Raw genomic sequence first — 26,473 nt, 5'->3', positions numbered from 1 at the left:
GAGGAGATCAGGAGGACAAATTGGCCTCCTGTGGGCCTGATACTTAGACACAGAGTGGGAGTCCCAAAGAGTCACGGGGACAATTTTCCCTTCCCCGTCCACTACATGCTATTAGTTTGATTACTCAGTGGAGCGGGGCAGGTAGCTTGAGCTGCCATCCAGGAGAAACATCCCTTCCAAGTCCATTCTGGCCTTGGTTCTAGCATCACAATTTTACAGATAAGGACACTGAGGACAGAGCTGTGACTTGTCCTAGATCATATGTCTAAGTCCCTCTGTGTGTTGTCTGCAAAGCAGCCATAACGATGCGAACGACATCACAGAGGTGTAGCTTACTGCCAAGGTGTGCCCCTTAGCGACTCCTTCAGTGCACTACCCATTTTCGCAGAATGTGAATGGCTAACATTCGGAGATGCTTCTTGAGTACCATCGTAGTGACTACTAACTCAGAAAATTCTCAACACTTATCATCGCTCTCATTTCCCTTATTCGTCCATAGTCTATCACTAGCCTTTATATCGGACTAGTCACCTGCCTGCCCTAGCTACGTCATCACCAAGCGCAGTGCAGGAATCCCCGAGAAGACGTCCCTTCTGAACGCCCCAGCTTCTTTGATTTGCTCTCGAATCACTGCACGGCACAACCGATGCCGGTCCGTAGGGCTCCTAAGATGACTAGCCTGGAATTGAGAATGGCAGCCATAGCAATCTGAATGGCGGCAGTGGATGGGGGTGGGGGGTGAGGACGGGGGGCGGGTATTGCTAGGGGTAGATCCGGGTCTCGAACCAGTGAGTCATCTTTTACGCAGGCGCAATACGGCCCGATAGTTTGGTGAGCTCGCGAGAGGTGTGGTATTCACCAGAGCCGTTGGGGACGGACTAGATCCGCGCTGTGGGCTGGTCGTGGGCGGGCAAATTAAAACGCTCAGCCCAATGGAAAAGAAGGGATCAGGTGCCCGGAGCCACACAAGTCGCCGGGAATTTGGCGGTGCTAGCCAAGGGCGGAGTTTGAGAAAGGGGCCGCGCTCCATGAGTAGAGCGGTAAGGATTGGCCAGCGTCGAAGGCCGGGCGGGAAGGAGGCGGAGGCTGGGTTCTGGCGGAGGGAGCGTGAAGGGGGCGGAGGCTTGGTTCTGGCGGAGGGAGCTCGGTTCAACGGTAGGCATCGGAGAAGGGGGTGGGGTCTAATGGATTCCGCTGGAAAGGGGCTTCCCCTGAGCAGCGGGGCACGGTGAAAGGATCCGAGCCAGAGCAGAGGCTGTGGAAGGTGCGAGTTCGGCCCGATAGGAGGTGGAATTAAGTAAGTCTCTAAGGGTGGTGCCGAGGCCGCCGCAGCCTGGCCTGGCGGACTAGAAGGGTCCGTGATTATCCAGGGAGATAGGCTGAAGAGGGCAGGTTGCAGAAGCCAAGCGTTCTGGGCGAGGATTAGAGGTATGAAAGGGTTTGGGAAGTAGAGGGGTGGGGGGCGGTGATTGGAAAGGGCAGGTTTTAGAAGAGCCGGATTGAGCCTGAGGTTATCTTGCTTAGTGAAAGGGCAAGATGAGGAAAGAGACTCGTATAAAAGCAGCGAGGTCGAGGGGAACGGGCGAGACCAGGTTTCCTCGGTGGCAGAAGATGGCCTTGAGGGGCGGGGTTTAGAAGGCACGGGAATGGAACAGCGTGAAGGATGCGATCTAGAATAGGGGCGGGGCCTGGAAAGGGACAGGGATGTGGGTCCTCTGGACACTCCAGGGGCCTCACTGCCAGCTACACCCCTGCTAGAGCCGTGCCAGGGGCGAAGGCTCTTCAGCCATGACCTCCACCGGCCAAGATTCTTCTACCAGGCAGCGAAGGGGTAGACACAATCCCCAGTCGCCCCCTCAAGACTCCAGCGCCACCTTGGTGAGGCCCCAGACCGGCCCTGATGAGGGGGGAGGGAAAGGCAGCCAGCCAGCCATGTCCAGACTGATCCTTGTCTCTGATTGGCAGAAACGAGGTGTTAAGAAGGGTACTGCACCCCACTCAAGCCCCAATCTAGCAGAGGTAAAGAAAAAAGGCAAAATGAAGAAGCTCAACCAAGCAGTTGATGAAGACCTGATCGCGGGGCTCCAAGAGCTGGTGAGGGAAGCCTGGCTGCAGATTGTCCTTCTTTACCGAACAAAACAATGGTTTTCCACATCCTGGACAGTATACCGTGTTCTCTCTGATTGGAGCCCTGAGTGAATCTGTGTTTCTTTTCCCCTGCAGGATCTGAACCCTGAGACAAGAGTATTGGTTGGCACTGGATTGGTGTTTGATGAGCAGCTAAATGACTTCCACTGCCTTTGGGATGACAGGTGAGAGATGACCTCCAGATTGTCCCCAAAGTAGGAAATTTACACATTTGCCCCCCTCTCCCCCAAGCAAGAACGGATCTTTTGTTGGTCTAGCTTGTAGTCTGGAAGCAGATGACTTAGGGAGGTAGGGATCTTTCTTGAAAGAGTTCTATTTTAAGCCAACACATACATCGAGTGTCTGCTGTGTGTCAAGAGTTGGTGGTATATGTGAACAAAGTAGAAAAGTCCCTTCTCAGCTGATTAGTGAGTATGAGGGGAGATCATTAAACAGCTGACAACAGGATGAAGTTTTGAACGAAGACAAAGTGACTAGGAATTCGTGTGTTTTTTGGTTTTTTTTTTGTTTGTTTGTTTTGTTTTTTTGGTTTTTTGAGACAGGGTTTCTCTGCGTAGCTTTGCGCCTTTCCTGGAACTCACTTGGTAGCCCAGGCTGGCCTCGAACTCACAGAGATCCGCCTGCTTCTGCCTCCCGAGTGCTGGGATTAAAGGCGTGCGCCACCACCGCCCGGCAAAATTTTATTTATTTTTACTTTATGTGCATTGGTGTTTTGCCATGGGTGTTGAGTCCTCTGGAACTGGAGTTGCAGACAGGTGTTAGCTGCTATGTGGGTGCTGGGAATTGAACCTGGGTCCTCTGGAAGAGCAGTCAGTGTTCTTAACCATTGAGCCATCTCTCCAGCCCCTGTTTTTTTGTTTTGAGACAGAATCTGACTCCATAGCCTAGGCTGTCCTGGACCTCACTATTTAGCCTAAGCTATCCTCAGACCTTTGATGATCTTCCTGTCTTAGCCTCCTGAGTGCTGAGATTACAGGCATGAGCTACCACACTTGGCTAGAAGTGTTTATTAGACGGCCCTGGACTAGTAGCTAGCCCACGGAGTCCCCGAGCCTTCCTTGAGGAAGAGACATTATGCTGAAATATACTTTGTATCTGCTCTACCTTTCAGAAGAATCTGCTTATTCTTTTTGGCTCTATGTTCAAAATATATTCCCTATCTGACCTCTCCTCACTGGTCCCCTGCTTCCAGCCTCTACACTGAAGCCTAAAAAATAGGTTTGCGATGATGTTCCCTTTCTTAAAATACTTCAAGGGCAGAGCATTGCTCTTAAGGTAAAGTCTGAATTAAAGCTTTAGACTGGCCTCCAAGGTTCCACGTGATTTGGTTCCACATCACCGTTTGTGACCTATTCAGCCAATCCTCATTTGCTTCAGTTCCCCTCACCCACACTGGTCTCCTTGCTATTTTTTCAGCATGCCAGGCACCCTCTGGCTGAGAGGGTTCTTCACCCTTGGCTGATCCCTCTTTCAACTTTCACAACTATTGAGATGCTCACAAAAGTCTTGGACTGGCCACTACCTGTCTCCCATCTGATCTTAGATATTTTACCAGCCCCTGCCATTGTCTGTTAATCATTACACTGGTGTTTACAAATACAGTAGCTCTCTCCCCTCTCCTGACCTAAAACTAACTCGTGATGGCAAAAGGTTTCATTTATGGTCAACATTTGTTGAGGGGTTAGAGATAAAGCAGTAACAAAACTGCCTTCAAAAGCCGTAAAGGGGAGTGGTAGAACTGTCCAGAAGAACTGAGGTGGGAGGGAGAGTGAAGCTGGGGTAGAAGGGGGCTTCTGTTATTTTAAATCAACACCTAGGGAAGGCATTGCTGACACTTGAATAAAAATACAACTGGGCCTTAAGGGAGTGAGCCATGGAGTCATTCTGGAAGAGTGTCCTAGGCAAAAGACATTGAAGCCCATGGGCCTGGCTGAAAGGTATTTGTTCAGTTGAAGACCAAGGAGACCACTGCAGGCAAAACAAAGTGAAAGAGGAGGCCTGTGGTAAGAAATAGGGTCAGAAAAAGGGTGGGGACAGTGTAGTGGATAGTATCAACCTATGACCTTGAAGCACAGCCCCTGGATGATGATGTGCTGGATACCTGTTCTACATGCCTGTGACCTTGAACAACCTGCCCCTGGGGTGTAGCCTGGGAGCTACCTTTAAGACCTGAGACCACACGTAGGCTGGTCTCTTTCCCCTGTGGGATTGGGTGGAGTGGACTGACTCAGGCAGCCAGAGTAGCAGAGGAAAGTACCTCAGCCTTCCAGGACCCTGCAACGATTCTCCTATCCTGTTTAGTGAGTTTTCTTTCCTAATAAGTTCCTTTACCCTTTAAGCAGACTCCAGTGGATTTCTCATCATAGGACAGATCTTTTTTTAGAGCCTTCTAGGTGTGATACAGATTTTGGCTTCTACTATGAATGGAGTAGGAGCTACAAAAGGGTTTTGAGTAGTAGAATTTTCACCACTGGCTGCTGCTGTGTACAGCAGCAGGGACTGTTGGAGGAAAGTGTATGACTTCAGAAATGACAAGAGGAAAGGCTGATGCCACAGGGAAGGGATGAGCAGCTGTGGGGGAGGGGTGTGGATGGGAGATGTGACTAGAGCAGATACGGTCACTAGTGTCGTGCTTGTTTGTGTGTGTGTGTGTGTGTGTGTGTGTGTGTGTGTGTGTGTGTGTCAGTGTGTCAGTGTGTCAGTGTCAGTCACTGCATCTCTGCCTCCCTAGCTTCCCTGAATGCCCTGAGCGGCTCCATGCCATCAAGGAGCAGCTGATTCTGGAGAACCTCCTGGACCGTTGTGTGTCTTTTCAGGTGAACTCCCGCCCCCGGCATGCGGGCGGTGGGTAGGGAACTGGCAGGACCTAGGCATGGCCTGTGCTCTAGCCCCTTTATCCCTCGTGTCTCCCCAGGCCCGGTTTGCTGAGAAGGAGGAGCTGATGTTGGTTCACAGGTGAAAACTTGGGAGTGTGGTAGGGCAGGGAGGAGGATGCTCTGGCCCAACCAGGAAAGAATCCCATAGACTCTGTGGCCAACCTTGGACAAGTCCCTGAGCCTCTCTGAATCTGTCATTGCTCGAAAAACCTAAGTTCCAGTTAGGTGTGATTACATGCCTATAATCCCATTACTTGGGACAGGAAGACAAGAGATTCAGGAATTCAAGACAGTCCACACCTACATAGCAGGTTCAGTCTGGGTTATGTGAGACCCTGTCTGAAAAAGCCTCCCACCCTCCAAAGAAAAAAATCTTGGTTCTTCAGGACGGTCAATATGTTTGTCAGGTACCTGACAGCATCTTATAGATCCTAAGCCTGGGATAGGCTCGAGTTCTTATAATGTGGTTTGTTAACTGATGGTGGATGTCTGGCAGAGCCATCAGGAGGCTCCTAGGGGGCTGTAGGAACTCAGAGGAAGAGGCCTGGTACAGTGTGACTCACAGAAAACTAGCTTGGCAGAGAGAGTATCTGAGCTGAGCTCCAAGAGGCGGGGGTGGGGGGGTGGGGGAGTGGGCAGTGAGTCCAGCCGTAGAGCTGAAGTGGGCTAGAGAAGAAATAGGGAGTGTGGCCTACATCTCCGCTGATCCCCTAGGTTGACTGTGGAGGCCTGATTTGGCCAGAGGCCTGGTTTGTAGAAGGTGTGGCTGGGAGAGAGGATAGGGCTCTAAATCTTATCCTCTGTCTTGTGACCCAGCCTGGAATACATTGATCTGATGGAAACAACCCAGTACATGAATGAAGGAGAACTTCGCATACTAGCAGGCACCTATGATTCAGTTTATCTGCATCCGGTATGCATGAGAACTGTGAGGTCAGGGTGTGGCAGCAGTTCCGGGGTCTCCCATATCCATACCACCCTCACTGTGGGAAAAAGAGGCTAAATAGATAGGATGGATAGTCCTTTCTCATTCTTTCTCTCTGGCTCTCCACTGTCTCCAGAACTCATACTCATGTGCCTGCCTGGCCACAGGCTCTGTCCTCAGGCTGGTAGATGCGGTCTTGGGGGCTGAGATTCGGAATGGCATGGCCGTCATCAGGTAGGACTCAAGCTTTTGGCTTCTTACATTTTTATTTCACTTTATTTGGGTTTTTGAGACAGGATTCTTCTGTGTAGCTCTGGCTGTCCTGGAACTTGCTTTGTAGACCAGGCTGGCCTTGAACTCACAGATCCTCCTGCCTTTGCTTTCTGAGTGCTGGGATTAAAGGTTTTTTTGTTTTTGTTTTTGTTTTTGTTTTTGTTTTTCGAGACAGGGTTTCTCTGTGTAGCTTTGCGCCTTTTCCTGGAACTCGCTTTGGAGACCAGGCTGGCCTCAAACTCACAGAGATCCGTCTGGCTCTGCCTCCCAAGTGCTGGGATTAAAGGCGTGCACCACCACCACGCCACCACCGCCTGGCGGGTTAAAGTTTTGTACCACCACTGCCTGGCAGTTTCTTACATTTAAAAAGAAATCTTCTAGTGGTGCATGGAGGTCCATGTCTGTAATACCAGTACTTTGGAGGTGAATGTTGAAGGATCAGGAGTTCAAGGCTACCTTGAGCTATAGAGTAAATTTGAGGCCAGCCTGGGCTACATAAGATACTTTCTCCAAAAAAAAAAAAAAATCCTTCCCTCAAATGTAAAATATGTTAACTTGGGTACTGTATGTTCATGTGGTTAAAGAGTGAAAAGGCACAAAGGGGAGTTGAATAAAAATTCTCCTCTCTCCTCTCCTCGTGGCTGCACTCCTGAAAGATAGTCATTGTAATCAGTAACTTGTGTCCTCTCACAGATAGTCTCGTTAGTAAGTGATAAGTGTCATAGTCCACTTATTCACAGGTACATATTTCTTTCCTATCTGGAACATCTTGAAATCCAGATGCAGCCAACAAACTGTGACATCTCAGATTTTCGCCCATAGCATTTTCTGTTTTGTTCTTGCCATGGAAAATCATAGCCTATCTTGCCACAGCCGACTCCCTAGTACTGATAAAATGCAGAAGCTAGCCTTTGTCCTTGCTCCCTTTTTAATCTCCGGTGGCAGTAAGCACACGATGCCCTTCCAAACTGCATTTTTTTTTCTTGCTTTTTCAAGACAGGGTTTCTTTGTGTAGCCTTGGCTGTCTGAGAACTAACTCTGGCCTCGAATTCACAGAGATCCACCTGCCTCTGCTTCCTGAGTGCTGGGATTAAAGGCGTGCGCCACTAACGCCCAGCTTCTGTGCATTAAACAACAACAACTTAGATGTTTTTGAAAGCTTTCTCTTAACAGTGTATGGGTTATACCTGAGTGAGATGCCATTGTGAAATATACTTTCTGAGTTAGTCACTCTCATGCTGTTGGGCATTTTGCTTCTCAGTCATTTGCTGCTTCAAATACCATAGCAAATAACAGTGGCACATTTATGAACATAGCAATTTTTTTTCCCAGAGCTGAGGACCGAACCCAGGGCTTTGCACTTGCTAGGCAAGCGCTCTACCACTGAGCTAAATCCCCAATGCGAACATAGCAATGTTTACTACATAGGTTTCAGCTAAGGCCATGTAGCAAAATGACTGGGTATGAGAAAGTATGTATGGACAACTAACTTCATGTTCTGTTTTTGAGACAGGAGCTCACACTATATATCCCAGGCTGGCCTTGAACTATATAGATCCTCCTGCTTCAACATCTTTGAGTGCTAGTATTACAGGCATGTGCTACGATGCCAAATGCATGCATGGGTACATTCTCTCTCTCTCTCTCTCTCTCTCTCTCTCTCTCTCTCTCTCTCTCTCTCTCTTTCATTTTTTTTTTGTTTTGTTTTGAGACAGAATTTCACTGTATTGTATAGTTGTTTGTTTGTTTGTTTTCCAGACAGGGTTTCTCTGTGTAGCCCTAGCTGTCCTGGAACTCACTGTGTAGCCCAGGCTGGCCTTGAACTCACAGAGATCCACTTGCCTCTGCCTCCCAAGTGCTGAGATTAAAGGCGTGTGCCACCACCGCCTGGCACGTGGATACATTTTAATGGTTGTATTTAAATCTCCTTTGATGAGAGAGCATTGGATTGGGGGTTGTGAAGCTTCAGAAGCCACAGTTACTCAGTTGCTGGCAGATTGACAGAATCTATGCTGGAAGAATGGGGAGCATGGGAGGAAGACTCCCAAATCTGTAGCCTTCCCTTTCTTGCTTAGGCCTCCTGGACACCACGCCCAGCGCAGTCTTATGGATGGGTATTGCATGTTCAACCATGTGGCTGTGGCTGCCCGCTATGCTCAAAAGAAGCACTGCATTCAGAGGTCAGCAACAAATGATGGATGGAATGTGGGTAGCATGGAAGAGGGGTACCATGGTCTAGGTTCTTCCTCCCTATTTCACTTGATCCCCTTGTACAGAGTTCCCCTCTCTCCTGCCCACAGGGTTCTTATTGTGGATTGGGATGTGCACCATGGTCAAGGAACACAGTTCATCTTCGACCAGGACCCCAGGTATATCCCAAGTCCCACCTTAAATACTGGACTCCTAACTACTTCTGTGAGACCCAGCCATAGGTGTTAGGAAGGAGGGAAAGGCATTCACATTCAGTGAGTTGGCCTGGGAGCGAGGAAATATACTGCTCCCTGGTTGTCTGCTCTCTCTGAATTCTGAAGCAAGAACTATGGAGTTCCCATTTTACAGATGGTGAAACTGAACCTTATGCAGAGTAGGAAATTAGTTTTATGCAGACAAGTGAAAGAGGTGGGATTTGACTTAAAAGTAATTGGAGATCTTGTTCAACCATTTACCCCTAAGCTGGAATGGACCTCAAATTAATACTTTGTTTATTTTAACAGTACTTCAAACTATTCTTTAAAATTAAATAGGGGGCTGGCAAATGGCTCAGCAGGTAAAGGTGATTGCCTAACAACCTGAGTTTGATCCCCAGGACCCACATGGTGGAAGGAGAGAATCAACTCCTACAAGTTGTCCTCTGACCTCCATATATATACACCATAGCATGCAAACACCTACACACATATACACAGAAAATAAGAAGTTGACAGTTCAGGTTTTAGCCTCATAGATTTTTATGTATACAGAGATATTCACTATTATTAATAATATACTACCAATGGGATAATTCTCCATATGTTCATTAGCAGCTTTATTTCATCTAACTGTATTGGGGACACATTTACCATGTTGATGCCACAAAAGCATCCTATTTTTTATAAAGACTATAGAGTATTTCATTGCATTCTTGTAGCTCTGGTCATTTAATCCTAGGACATTTAAGATACTTCCTAGTTTTTGCTATTGTAGACAATTCTACTATGAATAGTATTGTAAATACAGAATTTACATCTCTAGGTATATCTGTATAATTTCTAATAGTGGGTTGCTGAGTCAGGCAGATCGACATGCTTTAAGGTCTGGCGTATGCTGCCAGACTTTACCCCAGAAGGGTGCTAGTTTATCCTTCCTGGAGAAAATGATTAAGTGAAGCCAGGCGGTGGTGGCGTACACCTTTGATCCCAGCGCTCGGGAGGCAGAGGCAGGTAGATCTGAGTTCAAGACCAGCCTGGGTCTAGAGAGTGAGTTCCAGGATAGGCTCCAAAAGTACACAGAGAAACCCTGTCTCGGAAGAAAAAAAAGAAAGAAGGAAGGAAGGAGGGAAGAAAGAAAGAAAATGGTTAAGTGTTTGCTACTAGGGGGTATTATATTGTAAATAGTAGTTGTTTTATCTGGCCTTCCATCCAATTTATTATATAGAATCCACTTGTGCTCTCGTGGCCCTTGGTCCTATCTTGATGCTTTGTTCTTTAAACATTGCTTTACTATTTTCCAGCACTTGGTGCTGATGCCAGTTGTCTTTCTCACTTCTTTCTGAGTTGATCTGTTTTGCTCTCTGAAAGGCTTTAGGCTCTCCTCTTTTTGCCATCTGCTATCCACATGAACTCTAGGTCCTGTTAAGTCTCTTTAGCAATGGGTTGATATTTTACATCTGCAGCCTACACCTTCTATCTTTGCACGTGGTTTTTTTTGGGGGGGGGTGTTAAGACAGGATTTCTCTGTTTTGGCGCCTGTCCTGGATCTCACTCTGTAGCCCAGGCTGGCCTTGAACTCACAGAGATCCACCTGCCTCTGCCTCCCGAGTGTTGGGATTAAAGGCGTGCGTCACCACTGCACGGCTACATGTTCTTATGTTACATCTTTGATAATAGCTTTAGTTTCTCTGTCCTCTCTGACTCCTATTAGATGTTAAACCTCCTGGCTGGATCCTTTATGGGATTTTGTTTTGTTTTGATTTGACTTTTGAGACAGGGTCTCTAGCGCGGGCTGGCCTCTACTTCTGTATATAGCTGAGGATGACCTATTGTTTTTAAGTGGGGACAGGAGGTGTTTTCCTTTTACACTCCAGGGCCAGGGCAAATATGTAGCTGTCTGGGATGAGAGTCCCTTGCCCTCTGCCCATGAAGTGCAGTGGTCTTAACTCTGCCTCTCCCACATGGATGCCAGGGAGGCCAAGACCTGTGCCACATCCACCTCCTCTAAACAGATCTCTTTTGTTTCTCTGCTACATAGTTTTTCAAATGAAGGTTCATCTAGTCCACTTTATTCTTACAGTTTTATCTAATTTTCATTTCCCTTCTTTGCCTTTTCATTTTGACTTCCTGCTCCAAACCCTCAATCCTAAGGGATGGTCTGGATTTTTTTCAGTTTGAACTCTTCTTCCTCCTGCCCTGTGCCACCAGGCCTGGTTTCTAAGACACTAGAGGTCGAACCTAAGGTTTCGTACATGCTAGGCAAGCATTGTACCAATTGAGCTACATCCCCAGCCCTGTGCGGCTTTTTAAAAATAAACCTTTATTTTTAAAAAATTTATGTATATTGCTGTTTTGCCTGCATGTATGTCTGTACTGTGTGCATGTCTAGTACCTTTGGAAGCCAAAAAAGGGCATTGGATTCCTTGGAACTTGATTTACAGTTGTGAGCTGTCGTGTATGCTGAAACCCCAAATGCAGGTCCTCTGGAAGAGCAAAAATCCCCTTCACTGCTGACATCTCTCTCCTCTCCTAGATGGCTTATTTCATGTTTTCTATCTCTTTTTACTTTTGCTCAGTGTCCTGAGAGGTGGCCTTAATTCTGTTTGTAAGTCCTCCCATTGAATTATGTACTCTGACTTTTTTCTTTTGAGATGAGATCTTACTGTGTAGCCCAAGCTGGCTTTGATCTTATTCTCTGCAGTCCAGGCTGGCCTCCAGCCTGAGGTCCTCCTCTCTCAGCCTACCAAATGCTAAGACTGCAGGCATGTGCCACCCTCTCTAGCTAGACATTTTTTTGATCGGCACAAGCATTTTCTTCCTTGTTTTTATACCCTCTCGTTCCTGAGCTTGTTTTTATAGAGTAAGAATTAGAGCTGGGCCTTGGTAGCACACGCCTTTAATCCCCCAGCACTTGGGAGGCAGAGACTGGCAGATCTCTGAGTTTCGAGGTCAGCCTGGTCTACAGAGCGAGTTCCAGGACAGCCAGGGCCACACAGAGCAACCCTGTCTTGAAAGAAACAAAGAATTAGAAGTGCCTTAAGTTTTCTCCCATTCCATGTTATATCTCTTCATTCTGAGGCTAACTGAATTATCTTCTTGGTTCTTCTCTTTCATATTGGTGCTTTTCCTCAAGTGTCTCCTTTTGGCTATTTATACCTCAAATTGAAGGGCTGTTCTTGAGGCCATCATGAGATTACTGTGCTGTGCTATTTGTAGATCTGTGTTCCTAAAAAGCATTTCCCCAGAATGGAAACAGGATGTCTGCTGATATAGATCTCAAGTTCAGGGACAGTGGGAAAAGATCCAGGCATTAGGTTGGACTTTGCAAATACCAGGAAAAAAAGAATGCCACTTTGAGGGAGGGGGTATAGAGTGCACATTTTTTATTTAATTAATTTTATTTTCATATGTATTCCTTAGTGTATGGATGTATACCATGGGTGTGCATGAGTCTGCAGATGTAAGAAGAGGGAGTCAGATCCCCTGGAACTAGAGCTAAAGGCAGTTGTGAACCGCCATAGGGGTGCTGGGAACTGAACCGGGGTCCTCTGCAAGAGCAGTAAGTGCTCCTAACCTCTGAGCCATCTCTGCAGCCCCCAACATCTCTTTTTATAATCCTCAGCCTTTGTAAAGGTGTGTGTCAGATCCCCTGGAACTGTACTTACAGACAGCTGTGAGCTGCTGTGTGGATGCTGGGAGTTGAACCTAGACCCTCTGGAAGAGCAGCCAGTGCTCTTTTACCACTGAGCCATCTCTCCAGCTCCTCACTTCATTTTCTAATCTTTAATCTCTGGCTCTTTCTGTCATCTCTACTATTTCAATACTTAACTAATTCTTCTGTTTTATCTTTTTAAATTCTTCCACTTGTATTCTTTATTTTGTTTGTTTGTAGCAACCTGGGTTAAATGCTTCAACATTAATAAGCCAGTTTATTTCCTCCATATCTACACCCTCTACTCTAATCCTGGATTATTTCTGCATAAATTCTCGAATGTATCTTTTAAAATTAGGGATTCATTTTTAGCAAACATATTACTCATTGGAGGTATAGCTCAGTGGTAGAACTGTTTCTTACAGTTTGGGTTTAGCTTCCCTCCCCAGCATTTTAAAAAAAGCATGAACCTCAGTATCATGTCTGAGAAAATGAGTAAGACTTGAATAAGCTTTTTGGGGGTGTGGGGTAAAATATAGTCTCATTTATGTAACCTAAATTATCCTTAAAGTCTCAATCCCCCTGCCTCAGCCTCCTGAGTGCTGAGATTATATATATGCGTTGCTATGGCTGGCACCTCTACTGTCCTTTGCATGAGGTGTCAGAAAGGTGGAGAGTAAACCTGTTCTATCAGTCCACTGTTACACTTGAAGTTGGTGGACCTCACTGTACAATACCCTTTTGGAGTCTGGGGATGGCTCAGTCAGTAAATCGCTTCTGAGGACCTGAGTTTGATCCTCAGAACCCATATTTTAAAAAGCCAGAGTGATGGTACACACTTACAATCCCAAGTAGTGGAGTGGCAGAGACAGGCAGATCCCTGGGGCCCAGTGACCAGCAAACCTAACCTACTTGATGAGCTCCAAGCCAATGAAAGACCCTATCACAAAAAACAAGGTGGATGATTCTGGAGTAACAACATCCAAGGTTGTCCTTTGTCTTTTACATGACACATACACATATGAATACACATACACACACATCTACTGGGCTGTGTAAAGCCCTCAATTCAATACATAGCAGCATACACACACACACACACACACACACACTCAATCCAATCAATCAATAAAAATAAAATCCTCTTGTGTTTACTCTATAAACCTAGTTTCCTTGGATGCTAGTTGTTTGTCTTTTGAGACAGGGTCTCACTGTGTAGCCTTGGCTACTCACTCTGTAGACCAGGCTGGCCTTGAACTTACAGAGATGTACCTGCCTCTGCTTCCCAAGTACTAGGATTATAGCATGCACCACTACACTTTATGAGTGCTGTTTTCTGTTCTCTGACTGAGAGCTGTTGGGGAGCTGGGTTTCTTTAAGTCTTTGCTTATTTATTCTCTGAGGAAAATTCCTATTCTCCAGTGTAGTTATTTTCCTCTACTCATTACTTTGCTGAAGGTTTAAAGCCAGTATTTACATGTCAATGTCATAAATTTTAAAATAATATAATTAAGCAAACAAAACTAAATAATCCAGACTGGGCATGGTGGTTCTCTGTGAGTTCAAGGCCAGCCTAGTCTACATAACAAGCTGCAGACCAGCCAGAGCTACATAATAGAAACCCTGTATCAAAACCAAAACAAAGAATCATCTTCTACCCACTCAGGACCAGAGCTTTATTGTTGTTGTTCTTCTCTCATATGTTACATCCTGACTGCAGTTTCCCCTCCTGCCACTCCTCTCCATCCTGCCCCCCACACTTCCCCTCTCCCCCAGATTCACTCCTGTTTCCCTTCAGAAAAGAGCAGGCCTCCCAGGGATATCAACCGAACACAGCATAACAAGATGCAATAAGACTAGGCACAAACCCTCATACCAAGGCTGGACCAGGTAACCCAGTAGGAGGAAAAGGGTCCCATGAGTAGGCAAAAGAGTCAGACAGCCCCTGCTCCCACTGTTAGGAGCCCCACAAGAACACCAACCTAAACAACTACAGCGTATATACAGAGGACCTAGCATAGACCCATGCAGGTTAAAGCTTTTTACGGGGATTTCATTCCCCAATTCCAAGATACTTTTAATCATTTTTAAGTATCATTTTTATATCCTTTAAATTTCACAGCTATATTATCAACATATATGAAGATATCTTTCTTGAATTAGTCTAGATTCTTTGCTCACCACTATTTTTTCATTTCCCATAAAAAGGAGGCGGGTATAGGCTACTGCCTCAGACTACTGGAACAAGGCACGGTGTAGTTGATCAGATGGAGGGTAACTGGACAGACGGATGGACAGATAAATGATAGATTATTCATTTTTCCCCAAGCAGAGTTAACCCCCCAAGCCCTCTGCTTTCTGTTGGAATCTGTCCATCATGTTCTTTTAGTCTCAACCTGAATATCATGCCTTTTTAGCTAGAATCTGTTCATCGTGTCTTTTCACCCAGAGCATGTACATATGTCCTCTCTGTCTGAGCCTACAGATTTTATCTTTTTAGTCAGAACCTGTACATTGTGGCTTTTCAGCATCAGTTTTGTGTCTTGGTCCTTCTCACCCCTGTGGGCACTTTCTCATCTATGAAATAGAAGTAGTAGAGATGGCTTTGTGAAGTATTAAGGAAAAAGGACTGTCCTCACTGACTTTATGGCAGCCTCAGACACCGTCCTTCACTTTAGCTCCACACACAAAACCAAGCCCTGTCCTTCCTCATTCCTGGCCTCTGCATCTCTCCACTTCTTTCCGTGGAATCTCTAAGTTCCCCAGCATGGACTTGATGAGACTCTTTACAGCCCTGGCTGGCTTCTGCAGATAAGTTCCCCTAAGTCCCCCATGGACCTCCAGTATTCAGTGTTGTTATTACCTTGGGATAATAACACTGCGGGGAGCAGTGAGAAGACATGACTAGTGTTCCTCACAGGGTCATCATTGCCCAGGTTCCTGGGTCGACTCAGTAGCTCTTGAGACCTTAGACTTGAGTCTAAGATTGGGTGGACACTGACAGAAGGGTTCCTGTGGGAGATCAATGAATATGTAGAAAAAAGGGGTAAACTACTGGGAGAGGAGTAATGAATGGGAAAAGGAATAAGTTGGTGAATGAGTAGAAGGGTAAATTAATGGAAAAATTAAGAGTAAGAGTATAGATTGAGAATCGGAAAAACTTATGAGCAAGAGAATGAATTGAGTAGTTGGTAAAAAAACAACTTGTTGAATAAATCCCTGCAGCTGTAGGTTGGGAGCCTTAAGTTGGACTCTTCAATTCCCTTATTTTTTCTATGCTAGGGGTTGCGTTAACACATACTATGCAACCCTCAACATTTCTTTCTCTGCCTCTAGTGTCCTCTATTTCTCCATCCACCGATATGAGCAGGGTCGGTTCTGGCCCCACCTTAAGGCTTCTAACTGGTCCACTACAGGTTTTGGCCAAGGCCAAGGATATACCATCAATGTACCTTGGAACCAGGTCAGTGTCTTCTCACCTAAAATGAGCCTAGCCTTGCCCTCCCACAGGCTCAAGAAAGGTGACTGACTGTTGTATCACATGTCTGTGTCTGTAGGTGGGGATGCGGGATGCTGACTACATTGCTGCTTTCCTGAACATCCTGTTGCCAGTTGCCTTTGAGGTCTTGGAGATCCAGGAAATTTGAGGGTGGGGGGCAACACTGAGGGATGACCTGTGAAGGTGGGTGTTCTCACATAGTCTGTTCCCGTCCTCAGTTTCAGCCTCAGCTGGTCCTGGTGGCTGCTGGATTTGATGCTCTCCATGGAGACCCCAAGGTAAGGCAAGTTCTCCGGGTGTTAGGTAGGCAAAGGGAAGTACACTGAGCTTCATGTTCCCGCAGGGAGAGATGTCCACCACTCCACCAGGCTTTGCCCACCTAACGCATTTGCTCATGGGTCTGGCAGGAGGCAAGTTGATTCTGTCTCTGGAGGTGAGTAACTCACTTTCATCTAACCCTGTAGATCCTAAAGGACTTAGAATGTTTATATTTGTTTGTTTATTGTTTGTATGTACCTGTACATACACTATGGGCATGTACCATGATGTGTGTGGAGGTCAGAAGACAACATGTGAGAGTTGGCTCTCTCCTTCCACCATGTAGATTCTTTTTGGGGATTGAACTCAGGTTATCAGGCTTGGTGGCAAGCCCTCTTATCCTCTGATCCATCTCACTGGCCCACTTGAAGGCTTAAGAACAGATCTTTGGGCCTTGGGGATGGAGTTATAAGGTAGAATGCTTAGCTGATATATGCAAGGGGTTCCATTCTCAGTACCACTAAAAACAAAACAAGAGTTTTATTCCTGGAGGCTGAAGAGATCTCTAGTGGTTGAGAGCACTTGCTGCTCTTGCAGAGACCTGGGTTCGATTCCAGCTTGCTGTTTGCAACTGTCCATAACTCCAGTTCTTGGGGATCTAACAGGCACACACGTGGTACACATACACACATGCAGGCAGAACATTCATAATCATAAATAATTGATTCTTGAAATTTTTTCATGGGACTTTTTTTGTAAAGTTGTTCCTTGCTCAGCCTTACCACTTCATAATTCTTTGTGCCTCTGCTAATCACTTTACATTATTGTCCAGTGAGTTAAATGAAGTCACCCTCTAAATTTCTTGTTGCTTGACATATAGTATGTACCCAAATAATGTTGCTGTTATCAGTATCAGTATATATCAGTATATTCCCTGGTAATATCTGGCCCTCTGTTTGCCTCCCCCAACTCCTTCCCCAGGGTGGCTATAACCTCCATGCCCTGGCTAAGGGTGTCAGTGCATCACTCCACACTCTTCTTGGAGACCCTTGCCCCATGCTGGAGTTCCCTGGTGCACCTTGCGCAAGGTGAGCCAGGGGAAATGGGGGAATGGAGAGCCCTTATTACCTGCCTGGGGGCCATTTTATCACATACCTGCTTCCACCACCCCCAGTGCCCGGACTTCCATCTCCTGCACTCTAGAAGCCCTTGAACCTTTCTGGGAGATCCTTTCGGGATCAGGTAGGAGGTGGGGAATGGGCATGATCAGCATCAGACGTGGAATGAGCTACTGGGGATATTCTCTTCCAGATCCCCTCTCGCTTTCCTGGGATGCCTTGGAGGGGAGGGCCGTGTGGGTTTTAGGCCTTTTGTCTGGGCCACATTTGTCTCAGAATATGATGGGATCCAGACTCAGGAAGTCGGGTGATCTGAGCCCCTCTTTAGTCGAGCCCCAGGAGGAAGATGAAGTGGAAGAAGAGGAAGATGAGGAAGGCCGCTGGCAGGCTGCCGCACTACCACTGGATGCATGGCCAGCGCTGCAGGAACGCACTGGGCTGGTCTATGACGAAAAAATGATGAGCCACTGCAACCTGTGGGACAAGTATGTGCTCAAGGGCGGGGGTGAGTGATGGTTGATCACTCACCTCAGTCACTACACCCCCAGCTCTGGTTTTCCCCCACCACTAGTCATCATCCTGAGACACCTCAGCGCATCTTACGGATCATGTGCCACCTAGAGGAGCTGGGCCTTGCATCACGCTGCCTCATCCTGCCTGTGCGGCCTGCCATGGATGCTGAGCTTCTTACCTGCCACAGGTCAGACCCTGTGCCAGGGGTAGGTCAGGTGCAGGACTATAGGGAAGTTCTGGGAGTAAGGCTTGGGGCTCTACTCCATGGTGGGTGGAGCTACTGCCCACCTAGAGAGGTCCAAGACCTTGCCCGGGGATGAGCTTGTGGCTCATTGTTCCTTTGTGTCTCCAGCGCCGAGTATGTCGAGCGTATCCGGGCCACAGAAAAGATGAAAACCCGGGAGCTGCACCGTGAAGGTGCCAGCTTTGACTCCATCTACATCTGCCCCAGCACCTTCACCTGTGCCCAGCTTGCTGCAGGCGCCGCCTGCCGCCTGGTGGAAGCTGTGCTTTCAGGAGAGGTACGTCTTCTCGGGGTGCCAGGGCAGTTTGGCTGAAGAGATGAGGTCCTAAGGAAATAGAAAGAGAGGACTCCCTGCCCCTCCTTAGGAGGACAGAGGCAGTGGGAGAGTCTGCTGGGAAAGGACAGGAGTGAGGGCCAGGGTCTTACCCACTGCTCCTTCCTCTCCGCAGGTTTTGAATGGCATTGCCATAGTGCGCCCTCCGGGACACCATGCAGAACCAGATGCTGCCTGTGGTTTCTGCTTTTTCAACTCTGTAGCTGTGGCTGCTCGCCATGCCCAAGCCATTGCTGGACGTGCCCTGCGGTGAGGGCTCCCCAGAGACCCCAAAACCCGATCTTTGAAGGAACCTGGACACTCCTCCCCCCATTCAGTCTCCCTTGGCAGATCCATGGTACAGTCCCAGGAGCTTTTGTAGAAACAAGCAAGGGTCCACTGGACAGCACTTGACTACAAAAGAGGCAGAAGGGTTGTGTTAGTGTCACCAGATCATGTCATCTAGATGCTTAATGAACTAGGATCTAGGATATTACACCAACATTCCTGATCCTTAACAGGTCATTCCAACAAAGCCCAAGCCCAGGCTCCAGGTACTTACTCCAAAAGACTTAGGGTTTGGCATGTGACATTAGCCAACCAGGCCTGGAGCCCTGTTCCCTAGTCAGTCCTCAGAAGAGTCTAGGACCTAGCCTCAAGTACTTGTTTAGGCCCATAGAAAAGCCCTTGGAAACCAAGGTTGGGCCTTCAGTCTTAAAATGATGGCCAGTGCTTTCTCAAGATACCCATGGTCCTACTACCCAGCACCACATGCTTCCGAAGACCCCAGGAGTCTAGCTAGGCATAGCCCTCCTTCTCCTAGGGCTAAATGTCTTAGGCTGCTAAAAGGAGCTATTTCCCTCCCCCAGGATCCTGATCGTGGATTGGGATGTTCATCATGGTAATGGAACTCAGCACATGTTTGAAGATGACCCCAGGTGAGAGATGGGACTATTAGCAAGAGTGTGGTGTGGGAGGGTGCTAAACCATCCTTGCAGGAATGTTTGTAGCCCCCAACTTGTCACGGCCCCCTTCTCATCCTGTCCTCTCCCTGGCAGTGTGTTATACGTGTCCCTGCACCGGTACGACCGTGGCACTTTCTTCCCCATGGGGGACGAGGGTGCCAGTAGCCAAGTAGGCCGAGCTGCCGGTATAGGCTTCACTGTCAATGTGCCCTGGAATGGGCCCCGCATGGGTGACGCTGACTACCTGACTACTTGGTATCGTCTGGTACTTCCCATCGCCTATGAGGTAAGGCTCATGTGACATCTGTGTAGGTGGCAGCACCTATCTGCCTCCTCAGCATGTGTGTTTGACTACCAGGTAACTGATCATATGGTGGCTGTTGGGACAGGGGTGGCAGTGATGGCCTTATGTATCTGTCTGACCATGTACATATGGCTGCATGTGAATGGCCTCTCTATGACATTTTATATGGGAACAACTGTCTTGGCTGTATGTCTATGCGTGTGTGTGTCTCCTGGATATGTCTGCCATCATGATTGCGTGGTTATAAGGGTATCTGCAAGAGATGCTATCTGTGGAACTGTGTGTACAAGGGAGGCAGGAGATTGGATACATGTGTGTAATGTTGCACAGTGGCTATCATCTTCTTTCTTTCTGTATGTGATAGATGTGATGCTGGATGCCACTGGATGCTGCTGTCTTGTGATAACTCGAGAGAGACCTTCGAATGTGGGGGGTGTAGTGAGATAATCATCCATGTCTGTTTGACTGGGTCCAGATGTCTCTGTTGGCTCTCTCCGAGTGCTCCGACTCAGGGGTAACCTAGCTGTGTGTGAGCTGGGGGCCGACCAGTGGCATGTGTGGGACTGACTCACTGAGGACATAAGTCTGCAAGTCTGGCCTTAGGAGTGTGCTTTTAGATCTGCATGCATGTGACCATGCACAGGTGGCAGTCACTACCCTTTATGTGTCTGCAACCGTGTGCAAGCGATTGCCTCCTGTGGGCACGAACAGAGTGTGTCTAACCATTATAACTGTGGTGGCTATATGTACATCATTGTGGCTATGCAGGAGTGGCTGTGTATTTTTGTCTCCAGGAGAAACCAAGTATATGTGTGTGACTGGTGTGGTTTGCAGTCCTGCCAGTGTGGGGTTGTAAGATTGGGAGTGGGGGTGTATGACACTCGTATTAGTATATATTATGTGTATAAAAGCCTGCGTCATGTGCATGTGTGTCCCATGTTTGACCCTTGTTGTGTGTGGGAGAGAGGACATGGCTCTGTCTCCATTTCTCTTCTCACTGTCTCTTACCATCTGAGTCTCCATGTATCCTTGTCTCTGTGATCCATAGCTATCCCATGACTATCTCAGGCCCCCTTCTGTCAGTTTGTAGCGGGTCTCCAATACCTTTTTTCAGCTTTTATTTATGTTATGTGTTTGGGTGTTTTGCCTGCATATATATCTACGTACCACATGCATGCCTGGTGCCCATGGAAACCAGAAAAGGGCATCAGAGCCCCTGGGACTGGAGTTACAGACAGTTGTGAGCTGCCATATGGGTGCTGGGAATTGAACCCGAGTCCTGGAAAAGCAGCCAGCTCTGAACTGCTGAGCCATCTCTCCAGCCCCTGTCTCCCCAAATATCTTGAGTTTCTGGTGGGTATACCCTTGTCTCTGACAGGCTGTCCATGTCTGTTTCTCCTGGTTTCCCTGTCTTCTGCTCCTTCTTTTCAGATCTGTGTTCTCACATCCTCTGCTTTCTGACTTACATTTCCATGCCTTCATTTGTCCTTGTTCCCATCACTTGCTGCCCACCCAAGCCTTGATGGCCGTGTTTCTCTTCTCTCCTTCCTGCAGTTTAACCCAGAACTGGTGCTGGTTTCAGCTGGCTTTGATGCTGCACAAGGGGACCCGCTGGGTGGCTGCCAAGTGACACCTGAGGGTTATGCCCACCTTACTCACCTGCTGATGGGCCTTGCCAATGGCCGCATTATCCTTGTCCTAGAGGTAACTCTCTTGATCCCTCCTGTCAGGGTGGGAGGGCAGTTTGGAAGAGTTGGCTTTGTCAGTCTTTCCAGTTTAGTTGTCAAAACAGCGCTGTGAGGTAGAGTCTCTTTAGCTCATTTTCCTCTCAAGGTCAGAGGAACTAGCTGGTTGTGGTGGCACAAACCCATAATCCCAGCACTTGAGAGGAGGAGGCAGGAGGATCAGGGTCATCCTCAGGTACATATCAAGTTTGAGGCCAGCCTGGGCTACATGAAACCCTGTTTCAAAAGCCCCCCCCCATAAAAACACATCAGAGAATGGATTGGAATAGTAACTAGTCTGAGGCCACATATTTAATAATGGCAGAGTTGAGACTTGAACATTTGGCTCTGGAGGTCTGCTTTTCACCACATCTGAATTGCTCCTAACATGTTAGAGAGACAGAGTAAATTCACTGACCTTTTGTAAGTAACGGGTGCCCCCACCCCTGTGCCTGGGTTTCCTGATCTACAGATGGGGCCGGCTAATTATGGAGGCGTTCCTGGCATACAGTGTACACTGTAAAGATGCTCTGTCTTCCTGCTGTTACATCTTTTTCTTTTTTTTCCATATGTAATAATTTATCTTTTTTTTTTTTATGCCGAATGCCATTTATTGAAGGAGGGAGGAGGTCTTAAATACAGGCTTACAGCACAGTGGGAGAACCCTGGAGGGCAGAAGTTCGCTACTGATGTTTTACAGTCTTGCATCTAAGCTGTTAGCGCCCATTATGCAGGATACACAGACAAGGAACTTCCCTTAAGCATTCAGGGGGGCTCTGTTACATCTTTCAGACAGTAACTTAACCCTCTCAGCAAACTTGGGTGCTGTTCCCAGAGATGAGGACAGTAAGTCACAGAGAATTTAACTGGCTTACAAAATGTCCCACTTATGGCTTGCCCAGGACTGCTTATGGAAGGTTAAGGGTATTGGTTAGGAACATGAGCTAGTAGTTCAGTGGTAGAACATGTCATGTCTGGCATGTACCAAGGGCGCAGGCTCAATTCCTTGGTGATATTGGCAACAACGTGGACTATTTTGTCAGCGCACATTTAAATACCAGCACTGCTGCTTCAATTGCTGCGACCTCAAACCAGTCTTCTCACTGCGCCAGGCCTTGGCTCCCTTATGTATAAAAAGAGGAGAAACAGGTTTGATCAAGTAGGAAAGAGTTCAGGTTAGGGGATCATACAGAGAGAATATTAGTTGTTCCTGTCCAGGTCACAACAGGAACTCTTGGATCTGCCATGTATGTGCATTTGTGTGGTCAGATCTGTGTTTTATGTGATGTGTGGCCAAGGGTTCCTGGACAGTGTGAAGACAGATATGGAATGAGGGCATGTTTCTGTACAGATTGAGCATCTGTCATTGTGAGGATTGTGTTAACGTGCATAAAATATTTAAAATAGGGTCTAGCCCACAGCAAATAATAAATGTAAGCTCTTGTTTATTAATACTATTACCAGTGTTGTTATTGTTATCTTGCACTTGACAGCACAGTTTACATTCCCCCAACAACCACCTCACACAGTGAGTACTGCCCATCGTATAAATGTGTGTTACACTCATTTGTTCCTGGTTCTGCCCTGCACTCTAGACTTTTAGTGCCCTAGAACAAGGAGGAGAACTAATTAGAGAGCCAGAATATCTAACCCTCAAGATTCCCTGAAGAACCCTTATTGTAACCTTCCTTCTCTTTTACAAAGGGTGGATACAACTTGGCATCCATCTCTGAATCTATGGCTGCCTGCACCCATTCCCTCCTTGGAGACCCACCACCCCCACTTACCTTGCTGCGACCCCCGCAGCCAGGAGCCCTGGCCTCAATCACTGAGACCATCCAAGTCCATCGCAAATACTGGCGCAGTTTGCGGATGATGAGTGAGTGACCGGGCGGTGGTGGGACAGGCCTTTAATCCCAGCACTTGGGAGGTAAAGGCAGGCAGATGATAGATCTCTGTGAGTTCAAGGCCAGCCTGGTCTACAGCCAAGGCTGTACAGAGAAACCTGTCTTGAAGAACCTAAAAAAGGGGAAAAAAGCGGGCGGTGGTGGCACACGCCTTTAATCCCAGCACTCGGGAGGCAGAGCCAGGTGGATCTCTGTGAGTTCGAGGCCAGCCTGGTCTAGCGCAAAGTTACACAGAGAAACCCTGTCTCGAAAAAAAAAAAAAAAAAAAAGGGGGGGCGGGGGGGAGAAAAGAAGAAGAGAGAAAGAAACTGAAAACTATAAGGGAATTCAATTCAAAGAAGGGAGGGAGGATTAGAGGCAGAAAGGGGGTGGTATCCACACTCAAGTATCTTTTCCATCGTTCCAGAGATGCAAGACAGGGAAGAATGCTCCAGTTCTAAGCCTGTCATCAAGAAGCTGCCCAAAGCGACCAGTCCTTTGTCAGCTAAGGGAACAACCACACCAAAAGGAAAGGTTCCAGAAGCAGGCCTAAGGAAGACTACGTTATCTGCAAAAGAATGTACTCTAGGCCATACTAGATCAAAGACAGCTAAGGCAGTGCTTGTTCAGGGCCAGTCCCCAGAACAAGCTGCTAGTGGAGCCCCACCGGACCAGGCCACCTCAAAGGAGACCGAGGGAGGAACCACAATGGACCAGCATGCCTCAGCAGCAACCACAAATGTACCTACTCAGACCACCTCGGAGGAGGCTATGGGAGAAGAAACTGAGCCAATTGGAACCCCTCTAGCCTCCTGTGCAGACAAAGAGGGCACAGAAGCTTCACCTGTGCAGGGAGCCACAGCCCAGCAGTCCCCTGAGCAGGTGACTGGGAGTCTGAGTGGTTTGGAACTAAGCGGTGGTGCTCAGGTAAAGCCTGGCACACCCGGGAAGAGGATAGAAAGGGCAAGAAGTGGGCATTCTCAGCTACATTTCCTTCTGTGTCTAGGAGGCCCCTGAAGCTGAGGAGGGCCTACTCGGAGAAGCAGCTGGAGGTCAGAGCATGAACAGCTTGATGCTGACACAGGCATTTGGGAACTTCAGTGGCCAAGTGAGTTCAGGGAGAGCCTGGGGTTATGGCTGCTGCTGCTGCCTTGCCTATCTGGCCTCCAGATAGGAGCATGTGATGTTCGTGGAGAGGTGGGATCCTTTACTTACTCAGTTTTACCTACCCACTCTAGGATGTATTTTATGCTGTGACCCCACTATCCTGGTGTCCCCATTTGACGGCAGTGTGCCCCATTCCTGCAGAAGGCCTAGATGTGGCCCAACCATGTGAGACCTGTGGAACAGTCCAGGAGAACTGGGTGTGTCTGACTTGCTATCAGGTATGGAACAAAAGAAGGGTATGGGTAGAGGTTGGCCCAGCAGCAAACTTCAGCTGGTGCCAGGCAACCCTCTCTTTCTTTCTTTCTTTCTTTCTTTCTTTCTTTCTTTCTTTCTTTCTTTCTTTCTTTCTTTCTCTTTCTTTCTCTCTCTCTCTCTCTCTCTTTCTTTCTTTCTCTCTCTCTTTTCTTCCTTCCTTCCTTCCTTCCTTCCTTCCTTCCTTCCTTCCTTCCTTCCTTCCTACCTACCTACCTACCTACCTTATTTATTTATTTAGGTTTTTGGCTTTTGGTTTTTTGAGACAGGGTTTCTCTGTGTAGCTTTGCGCCTGTCCTGGATCTCACACTGTAGACCAGGCTGGCCTCGAACTCACAGAGATCCGCCTGCTTCTGCCTCCCAAGTGCTGGGAATAAAGGCGTGCGCCACCATCCGGCTGAACCCTCACTTTTCAACCTCAGGTGTACTGCAGTCGTTACGTCAACTCCCATATGGTCCACCACCATGAAGCTTCGGAACACCCACTGGTCCTCAGCTGTGTTGACCTGTCCACCTGGTGTTACCTCTGTCAGGCTTATGTCCACCACCAGGTGAGCCTGGGCAGGGGGTTTAACCCATGCACACTGAGCCCTGTCCCTCTCCACCCCTTTGGTGAGAGGAGAACACAGACTCCTTGCCTGGCTGCCCCATGGGTATTTGCAGGAGTGTGAGTAGTCCATGAGACACGGCCGTTAAGGGCTAAGTGGCGACAGCCTCTTTGTGACTGCAGTAGAGCCCCCTTCACTTTCACCTACTGTGTCCTTGCTTCCTCCTCAGGATCTCCAAGAAGTGAAGAGCGCTGCCCACCAGAACAAGTTTGGGGAGGACATACCCCACTCACACTAAGTCCAGAACCTGCTGCTGCCTGTTTACCTTCTGAGGCCTTAGACAGAGCAGCTTAGTTCACTGCAGCCTGTACCTTGGATGAGGGTGGCCTCACTTAAACCCATCCCTGAATATCCTTTGCAAGGTGCTTGTTTAAGTGCAAATCCTTTTAAAAAGACTACGATGTTCGGTTGTAGATCTGCCCCTGCTCACTGCCTGCTCGAGGAACACCACTGTTCTACCCCAGAAGGAAAGAGGGACAACTTAGTAGCCCTAAGAAGGAGCTGCAATCACCAGGATGACATTGAAGGGCACAACTGGCAGTTCCAGCAGCCTTGCATATTTAATAAAGTTTAAGTTGTTACAAAACCTGAAGAAAGCTGTTTTTAATTTGGAAAACCCCCTCATTCCCAGCCAGCACAACTGGAGGAAGGGAGGGAAGAAGAAAGTGGGTGGGGGGGTCTTTATCAAGTCAACTGTCCATCCAATGCCCCCCAAATCTAACTAAAATGGAAGCAGGCAGCTAGATCGGCTCCACTGGGAATGAACTAATAGAATTCCTGAGAAAATGATTGCCCACCATAGAAATAGGAGTCTCACTAGGCATGGTGGCACATGCCTTTTATCCCCAAACTTGGGAGGCAGAGGCAGGTGGAGCTCTGAGTTCAAGGCCAGCCTGGTCTACATAGCAGAGTTCTAGGCCAGTCAGAACTACTAAAGACAAAGGTCTCAGCCTATCCCAGCTGAATTCTAGGGTGAGAAGACATGAAAACTGTCAGGAAGTAGCCTCACTGGGCTTTTTTGCCCATCTATCTCATTGAGGATAAGGTTCAATTTTAACTTGGATGTAGTGGGTATGGGTGGCATCCCAAGTTGAATAACTGGAGGATTTTCTGGAGTTTTATTCCACATCTGAAAATTGCTTTGGCTGGTGGTGTAGGAATTTTGTTGATTGCCACCTTCTGATCCCAGAGACTCACCTAGTCAAAAAGAAGAAAAGGGCAGCTCTTCCCCCCCCCACCCCCTTTTTAGATAGGCTCTCATATAACAGGCTGACTTCAGACTCTGACCCTGTACATCCTTTTAAATTTTATTTTTGTATGAGTGCTTTGTCTGCATGTAT

At 47.7% G+C, this 26,473-nt stretch overlaps 1 protein-coding gene across 5 annotated transcripts; it reads left to right on the top strand.

Moving 5' to 3' along the window:
• The first annotated feature begins 854 nt into the window (after window positions 1–854).
• Window positions 855–25,719, top strand: Hdac6 (histone deacetylase 6). Of its 5 annotated transcripts, none has more exons than XM_059252982.1 (29): window positions 856–1,040; window positions 1,759–1,878; window positions 1,966–2,094; window positions 2,224–2,312; window positions 4,880–4,964; window positions 5,063–5,103; window positions 5,841–5,937; window positions 6,086–6,183; window positions 8,298–8,402; window positions 8,523–8,591; window positions 15,619–15,745; window positions 15,840–15,905; window positions 16,000–16,059; window positions 16,125–16,214; window positions 17,021–17,127; window positions 17,214–17,281; window positions 17,486–17,642; window positions 17,729–17,857; window positions 18,023–18,191; window positions 18,364–18,497; window positions 19,097–19,165; window positions 19,286–19,478; window positions 21,051–21,200; window positions 22,925–23,099; window positions 23,534–23,988; window positions 24,113–24,214; window positions 24,345–24,491; window positions 24,948–25,076; window positions 25,303–25,719. In XM_059252982.1, the coding sequence occupies exons 1-29, from the start codon at window positions 933–935 to the stop codon at window positions 25,369–25,371; spliced, it is 3,537 nt and encodes a 1,178-aa protein (XP_059108965.1). In that variant the 5' UTR covers window positions 856–932; the 3' UTR covers window positions 25,372–25,719. The 5 variants fall into 5 exon arrangements, with proteins under 5 accessions (XP_059108968.1, XP_059108965.1, XP_059108966.1 ...); XM_059252983.1 differs by lacking the exon at window positions 856–1,040 and adding an exon at window positions 1,120–1,297; XM_059252984.1 differs by lacking the exon at window positions 856–1,040 and adding an exon at window positions 1,317–1,428.
• The last annotated feature ends 754 nt before the right edge of the window (window positions 25,720–26,473 follow it).

The sequence above is a fragment of the Peromyscus eremicus genome, unplaced genomic scaffold (assembly GCF_949786415.1).
Source record: "Peromyscus eremicus unplaced genomic scaffold, PerEre_H2_v1 PerEre#2#unplaced_703, whole genome shotgun sequence".
In the NCBI taxonomy this organism is placed as follows: Eukaryota; Metazoa; Chordata; class Mammalia; order Rodentia; family Cricetidae; genus Peromyscus; species Peromyscus eremicus.
This window is presented reverse-complemented; position numbering and strand designations above follow the sequence as displayed.

Coding starts and splice junctions, on each gene's coding strand:
- Hdac6 (XM_059252982.1), top strand. CDS start 933: ATGGAAAAGAAGGGATCAGGTGCCCGGAGCCACACAAGTCGCCGGGAA. Junction 18,192..18,363: donor AAGCTGTGCTTTCAGGAGAG/GTACGTCTTCTC, acceptor TCCTCTCCGCAG/GTTTTGAATGGCATTGCCAT. Junction 19,479..21,050: donor TACTTCCCATCGCCTATGAG/GTAAGGCTCATG, acceptor TCCTTCCTGCAG/TTTAACCCAGAACTGGTGCT.